General features: G+C 36.0%; 1 protein-coding gene across 1 annotated transcript; it reads left to right on the top strand.

Moving 5' to 3' along the window:
* The first annotated feature begins 5,834 nt into the window (after positions 1 to 5,834).
* Positions 5,835 to 7,832, top strand: LOC110705898. The gene is made up of 2 exons (XM_021883815.1): positions 5,835 to 6,785; positions 6,933 to 7,832. Exons 1-2 carry the CDS (start codon positions 5,835 to 5,837, stop codon positions 7,830 to 7,832), a joined length of 1,851 nt encoding a protein of 616 aa, XP_021739507.1.
* Positions 7,833 to 8,176: the final 344 nt, after the last annotated feature.

The raw sequence follows: 8,176 nt of genomic DNA, 5'->3' as shown, positions 1-8,176 counted from the left end.
TACAAATCAATATGCTATGATTTGTGGTCCATTTGTTGGCATGAATCATCACAATAAAAATGTTATGTTTGGCATTGGATTTTTTATTACTGAGAAGTGAGAGTCATTTGTGTGGTTGTTCATTACCTTTTTGAAATTGATGGGAGGTAAACTCCTGTTACAATCATGACTGATTAGGCTCAAGCTATGGCCAAGGCTATTAGGATTGTCTTTCCAAATTCTCGGCATCGGTTATGTACTTGGCATATCAAAGAGAATTCAAATAAAAATATCAAAGGATTAAGGGCAAAAGAAAGGTTTAATGACTTGGTTGACATAGTCCTAAAATACACAGATAATATTCAGGAGTTTGAGCACTATTGGTCTAGGTAATATTCTTTTGATGTTCTGATTTTATTTTGATTTTATGATTTATATTATCACATGTTCTTTTTTGTATAATGTAATGTTCATTATGCTTTAACAGTATGTTCTTTTTAATAATGCAAATGTTCTGTACAGAAATAGTTTGCATCACATTAATGTTTATATTGAACCTGATGTTCACACGTTCTTTTTTGTATAATGTATTGTTCAATTTATTTTTTTTTTTTTTTTTTTTTTGCAATTACTGATGTTCATTATGTCTTTACAGTATGTTCTTTTTAGTAAGCATTATGTTCATTAATGTTTTTCTTAATTTCAGCATGCTTACAAAATATGATTGCAAGAATAATAGGTGGATCAACAATTTGTATAATATCATAGACATGTGGTGTCCTGCATACTCTAAGGACTATTTTAGTGGTGGTATTTTATCTTCTCAGAGAAGTGAAACTATAAACAGGTTTGTTTCCCGTAGACTTCATATCACTCATGGGCTTTGTGAGTTTTACAATTCTTTTATTGAGGTTGTTGATGAATGGAGAAGTAAAGAAGGCAAAAATGATTATGACAGCATGTCTGGCAAACGTCATTTAGTGAGGGCAGATGTTAGTTTGTTGGAGCATGCTCGAAAGATTTACACTATTCACGTGTATATACAATTTGAGGATAATTTTGTGAGTGGTTTTCCTTGCACAGCAAAGATAATAGGAATTCAACATCCTCTTTATGAGTATCATGTTGGGCATCCAAAGAGGGATTTGGTCATGCACACTGTTACTTTTGATGAATCATTGGTTTCAGTTGATTGTACATGCAAATATTTTAGTGAGGTTGGACTACTATGTAAGCACTCATTGCGTGTACTTCATTTGAACAACATCACCTACATCCCAAAGAGGTATATTCTAAAGAGATAGACAAAGGCTGCAATGTGTACTCGGGTTGATGATAATGTTGTAGCTGAATCGGGAGTTATACCTTCTAATGTGTAGAGATTACATATTATTAGGACTTTTATAAGGATTGTTGATCGTGCGCAAATTAATTTGAGTTTGCGAACTGCCATTGAGGAAGCTATTGATGAGTGCACAAACAAAATTGATCTTCTTCTGAGGAAAGATGAAAGTGAAAATCAAGAGTATTCAAACAATAATTGTCAGTCAACTGTAACACAAGATCAAGGGGATGGGAATTTTTTGGAACCACAAGGAGTTTCACAAGGAGTTAATGAAGAATGTGTTCCTCAAACTGAAGATGTGAATGGTGAAAAAGAAGTTGCAGTTCAAGAAGAAATTAAAGATGATATCAAGAGAAGAAAGAAGGGGCAAAGAAACACTAGAACTAAGAGTACACAAGAAAAGATAACCAACAAGCTAAAGGGTCAAAAAATCAAGTCATGGAAAAGGAAAACCACAAGAGGTGTTTCAAAATTGAAACAAAAAGCTCAAACTACGATTCAGGTACAGATTTGAGAACCCACAATACCATGTTCTTTTTACCTTACGCTATGTTCTTTTTTACAAAATTAAAAGTTTATATATTCATTTCACATTAATATATGTTCTTTTTATATATATGTTCTTTTTACCTTACTCTATGTTCTTTTTTACAAACTTAAAAGTTTATATGTTCATTTCACATTAATATATGTTCTTTTTATATGTATGTTCTTTTGACCTTACTACATGTTCTTTTTTACAAAATTAAAAGTTTATACATTCATTTCACATTAATATATGTTCTTTTTATACGTATTTTTGAATAGTTCTTTTTATATATATGTTCTTTACTTATCTTAACTTTCTTTTTCCATTAATATATCTACTACTTACTTTTTTTTTATTTTTATATTCATATGTTGTATTATATAGGAATTCATGGTTGTACCAGAAGGAAACGTATTGGCACATTCAAATGAGTTTGGAGGATCACTAGAGTATTTTGAACCTGATGAGTATGTTGGAGTTAATGTAGTTCCTTTTGAACCTTGTCATTAGAAAGAAACTTTAGATTAAATGTTTGTTTTACTTTTGTTTTATTTTGTAGTTGGTTTAGCATATTAAAGGTTATTGAACTGATATGATTTTCTTATACTGCATATTATGCACAGTTGTTCTTTAACAAGTAACAATTGATGAAAAATAATATATAATTGATTAGTACTTGTATTCATTTCAAATCACATAAACAACAAGTCATTGATTAAAAAGAACTTGTCATTAATAAAAAAAGAGCATTTCATATAGTAAAAAGAATATATCATAAATTGTAAAAGAGCATTACTTATATATCATAAGAATATGTTTTATGCAAAAAAAAGAACCAAGTCATATCGATACATAAAATAATAAGCTGCTGCTATTATGTTAAAGTTTCAAAATCTAATTAAACTTGAAATTTTAAATGTTCCCTAATTGTTTGAAATGTTTTTTTGGCAAGAGCGCACATTTAAGGTTTCTTCTTGTTGACATCGTTGGTGATAAGCTCATATGTGTACCTCATTCTTAGCTTCTTCAATGCATCAAACTGTAAAAAGTCAATGAATAAATTAGAACTTAAGCAATAAAAACAAAGCACAAATTCATTTATAGATAGACAAATCTTACATTATTAGCTTTAAGACCACAAGTCCACTTTTTCTTCCCAAAATATGTTTCCATGTGTCTCATTGCATACACACCACAATCCGTATTGTTTTCTGCAGTCCTCCATGGAATTTCAACCAACTTCACAGAGTAATTGGACATGTTTTCCCCTATTTTAATATCTTTATTTTGCAAGTATGACCCAAAAGCATCTCTCAGTTAAAAAGAACATAAGTTATTATCATAAAGAACATAAAAAAACATAACTAATGACTAAAAAGAACATATGAGACTGAATCCTAACTAATTTTTCAGGATAGTCAAAATATTTATTCTTCATTGGGATGTCATCTGCAAGTGGTCTATTGTCAAGTATTTCCACTGTCTTTGTCTTAGTGTTGATGACAACAACATAGAAATGTAAAGATACGTACACAGGGAAGAAAAACTAAAACAATTAAAAAGAACATGTCATCGAAAAAAAAGAACATAAGTATTAAATAAAGAACATGTCATTGACTAAAAAAGAATATAAGTAGTAAATAAAGAACATGTTATTTATAAACAAAAAGAACATGCTACAACAAACTAAAAAGAACATAAGTAGTAAATAAAGAACATGTTATTTATAAAAAAGAGCATACTATAGTATATGAAAGAAAATTTACAACTTACCAATTGATATCCATTTACAGATTCTTGATAAGCCTTCTTATCATGGGTTGAGAGAAGCATTTTAGGGTGTGTTTTGATGCTTTATATGTACTTTTGTTAGCTTTTGTGAGTTTTGGGCTGTGATCTCACTTATGTGCAAAAGGCGGGATTTATGAGTATAAGTGAGTGAGTGAGCTCGGGAACCAATGAAGAGTTATGTAAGAAGGATGGACCTTGGCTCGTGATTTGAGAGTTGTGATGGAGCATGGAAGAGCAAGGAAGAAAGCTTGAGGAAAAGGTGAAGCAAAGCAAGAAGAAGAAGCAAGGAAAGAAGGCGAAAACAGCAGGAACCGCTGCCAGGGCCGCTGGCAGCTGGCCAGAGCCGCTGGCAGCGGGTATACCAGAGTGAGGGGCTGCCAGAGCAGCTGCCAGCGGGTCCAGAGCAGCTGGCAGCGGCTCTGGCAGAAATTCGGGCTGTTTTGGTTAATTTTCAGCAATTTGGCTTTGTTTTGGCTCGTGTTTTGGATATTATTTTATTATTATTATTGTGTTATGTTATTAAAATATAGAAACATATAAATAGCTTAGTTTTAATTAAGTTTGAAGTGAAAAAAGGAGAATTAAGTTTTGAGAAAAAAAAGCTTTCTAGGGTTTTCTTGGAATTTTCAGAATTCTTTGTTTTGGAATTAGAATCCATGGAAGCTTAATCTTCCGGATTCTTGGTTAAAGATTGAAGCTTTTGGCTACGAATTGTGAGATTTCTCTTCTCTTTATTATCTATTGAATGTTTATTATTCCTTTGAATTATTTCATGATTTGCTTTAATCAATTGCTAGGTTAGAATTATTGGATTCGCTTGCATCTAATTAATCTTTCCAAAGTAGCAACTTTAGGTTATTGATGCATGCTTTTGGTTGATAACTTGAAGAGGGAATAATATTATTGAAGAAATTAGACCGCTTGTGTTAATTTATTCAATCCTTGTTGATTTCTCCGTTTATTTTCTTCTTGTGGATAATTTAGAGCGCTTGTCTTGAATTGTGCATTGGAAAGGGTTAGAAAGGAGCGCTTTGCTATTTCTAACTATTTATGAGAATTTAGAATCTAGGAATTCTACAACAAGGTGTTCAATAGAGCTTGATTGAGGAGACCTCTATGATCAATTTGTATGTTCATTAGTGGATTTCGCATAACCAAGACCGTTCTTCTCATTGATTACCTATTCATTACGTTCGTTGTTCTTACTTAGTTCATTTATCATCATTGCTCGTGAAAACCCCCCTCGTTACTTAGGTTACTACCGTCCTAGAGTATTTCCACTTAGGTTTCCAGTTATTAGTCCCTTTTTCCCTGTGAATTCGAACTCGACTTCCCTAACTACGTTTATTTGCAGTTAGCTTAGTTGTGATATTTTTGGTTGCATACGACTGAGGCACACCAAATTTTGGCGCCGTTGCCGGGGACTTAAGGCGTTACTTTTTAATTGTTTATCTTAGTAGAATTTATTTTAGGACTGTTCTTAGCTATCTTTCTTTGTTTGTTCGCTAGGGTATGATAAGTACCCGTTCTGCTAACAAAGAAGTTTTGCAGTTTGATCCAGAAATTGAAAGGAATATTTCCAGGTTGCGAAAAGAGGCAAGAACAACCCCCAGTGAATCAACATACTCCTTCAATATTCAAGAAGAAGAGGAGATGGCTGACAATCGAACTCTAAGGGAACTCACAGCTCCCAACTTGAACCAACAACCGCTGTGCATTGCATACCAGCAGTTGGAGGAAGGTACTAATGTTGAGATCAAATCCGGTTTAATTCATCTATTGCCGGCATTCCATGGCATGAAAGGCGAAGATCCGAATAAACATCTGGCAGAATTTCATGTGGTTTGCACTAGCATGAAACCGATTGGGATGACTGATGAACAAATTCAGTTGAGAGCATTTCCTTTTTCTCTCAAAGATGCAGCAAAGGATTGGTTTTACTATCTTCCCCCAGGTAGCATAACAACTTGGGCAGATTTAAAGAAGTGTTTCCTTGAGAAGTACTACCCAGCCACTATTTCTGCAAGCCTTAAGAAAGCTATCAGCAATGTGGATCAGAAGGAAGATGAATCCTTGTATGAGTATTGGGAGAGATTTAAGAGATTGTGTGCTAGTTGTCCTTACCATGGGTATTCCGATCAAGACCTCATCCTATACTTCTATGGAGGTCTAATTGATGATGACTTGAGGATGGTGAATGCAGCAAGTGGTGGAGGGCTAGTGAATAAGACTCCAGGAGATGCAACTAGGTTGATTGCAGAGCTAGCAGAAAATTCTAGGCAATTCAGTCAGAGAACTCCCACGCGCCGGGTGAATTTAGCAAATTCGAATACAACTGAGTTAGAGAGTCAAGTAGCTGATTTGACTTCTATGATGCGTGAGTTCATGGTGAACTCAAGGAATCCACAGCAACTGAATGCTTGTGGTTTATGCACCTCCATGGGACATCCCACTGATACATGTCCTCAATTACAAGAGGAGCAGAATGAGCAGGCCAACGCCTTAGGTTTTCAAGGGCAAGGTCCGCAAAGAAGATATGATCCCTTTTCAAATACCTACAACCCAGGATGGAGAGATCATCCAAATTTGAGATATGGGAATTCCCAAGGAAACCAACAACATCAGCATGCTCAAGGTCAACAACAGTTTCAGCAATATAGGGCACCGTTCCTAACACCTCAAGGCCAAAGCTCTAATTCAGGTAATATGTCAACTGAAGAAATGATTAGATCACTAACTTCTAATGTTTCTACCATGCAGCAGAATATGATGCAGTTTCAACAAGAAACCAGATCAAGTATTCAAAACCTGGAGAATCAAGTCAGTCAAATCTCAAGTGCAGTAAGCCGACTTGAAGCTAAGGACTCTGGAAAGCTTCCATCCCAAACGGAGCTGAACCCTAAGCAACAAGTTAATGCAATAACATTGAGAAGTGGCAAAAAGTTGCAAGAAACTGTAGTTGCACCTAAGAAGGCTAAAGACTTGATTGGAGTTGAGGAGGAGGAAGTAGAACAAGAAACTAAGGCGAATCCTCCAACCTTTACCTCTTATGAGCCTGTGCCACCTTTCCCAGAAGCCTTGCAAGATACTCGAAGGTATGAGAAAGACAAGGATATTTATGAGACTTTCAGCAAATGTGAGGTAAATATGCCCCTCTTGAATGTGATTAAAAGTGTTCCTCGTTTTGCTAAGTTTATGAAGGAACTGTGTACGATCAAGAGAAAGCACAGGTTGGGAGGAAAAGAAAAAGTGAAGGTGAGTGCTCATGTTTCTGCAGTTTTCCAAAAGAAACTCCCAGAAAAATGTGGTGATCCTGGTATGTTTACTATTCCTGTTACAATAGGAGACACCACATTACACCGAGCCATGTTGGACCTAGGTGCATCAATCAATGTCATTCCCTACTCCCTGTTTAAATCTTTAGAACTTGGGCCTTTGCATGAAACTGGGGTAGTAATTCAGTTAGCTGATAGGTCCAATGTATATCCTAAGGGGGTAGTAGAAGATGTACTTGTTAAGGTTGATGGATTGATCTTTCCTGCTGACTTTTACGTCCTTGACATGGAACATGACAAACAAGCAGCCCCTATCCTGTTAGGAAGACCTTTCTTAAAGACTGCTAAGACAAAAATCGATGTGTCTACCGGTTCTTTGACTATGGAGGTTGATGGGAAAGCAATTGTGTATAACATTTATGATACCATAAAGTATCCTGTTGATACTCATTCTTTATATTCTATAAATGTTGTCGATCCAATATTGCATGATGTTTCTAACATTGATCATGGGGATGAGCTCCTCACACCTATTACTAATGTTGTGTCTGGTGATTGCTTGGATTCTTCTATACCTACTAATGTGCAGGTGAAGGTGGCGGAATTGAATGAACAGTCCAAGCTTCCACCTATACCACTAGGGGCAACACCCACCCCGTCATCATTTCCGGGCAAGAAATTATCCCAGGTATACCACAAAGCAAAGAATAAGGTGTGGCATGACAAGATGAGCTCCCGTTGGAAGGGTCCAATTCAAGTTGACAAGGTCTATCCGCATGGAGCGGTAGAAATTCGGAGTTTAGAGACCAACACCATGTTCAAAGTGAATGGAAAAAGGCTCAAACCATACTACGAAGGGTTCAAGGTCAAGAATTTGGAGAACATCGATCTCTACGAGCCATCAATTGATTAACGAAGTTTCATGAGTTGTGTCGAGCCAACGACGTAAAACAAAGGCGCTAATCGGGAGGCAACCCGAAAACTCTTCCCCGTTTTCATTTATTTTAGTTTTTATTGTTTTTGTTTTGATGTACCCAGTGCTTTTGGTGGATTTATGTAGGAGGATGCTTTGGGAGTACGTATTGTGAGCAAAAATAGAGCAAAACAGGTAAAAACAGGCTTTGGGAGGCAGCCCCTGCAGGAGCCGCTGGTAGCGGGTTGGCAGCTGCTCTGTAGCCGCTACCAGCGGCTCTCCAAGCAGCCAAAAAATCCCAAAGTTCTGCCCCAGCCGCTGGCAGCGGGTCTGGTGCCGCTGCC

Source organism: Chenopodium quinoa, unplaced genomic scaffold (assembly GCF_001683475.1).
Source record: "Chenopodium quinoa cultivar QQ74 unplaced genomic scaffold, ASM168347v1, whole genome shotgun sequence".
Taxonomy (NCBI): Eukaryota; Viridiplantae; Streptophyta; class Magnoliopsida; order Caryophyllales; family Amaranthaceae; genus Chenopodium; species Chenopodium quinoa.
Note: the sequence above shows the minus strand (reverse complement) of the source record. Positions and strands in the feature narration are given on the sequence as shown.

Bases quoted from the DNA above. Each gene is read 5' to 3' on its own strand.
- LOC110705898 (XM_021883815.1), top strand. From the start codon at position 5,835: ATGGTGAATGCAGCAAGTGGTGGAGGGCTAGTGAATAAGACTCCAGGA. The intron at 6,786-6,932 runs GTAAATATGCCC...GTTTTCCAAAAG, and splicing joins AGACTTTCAGCAAATGTGAG to AAACTCCCAGAAAAATGTGG.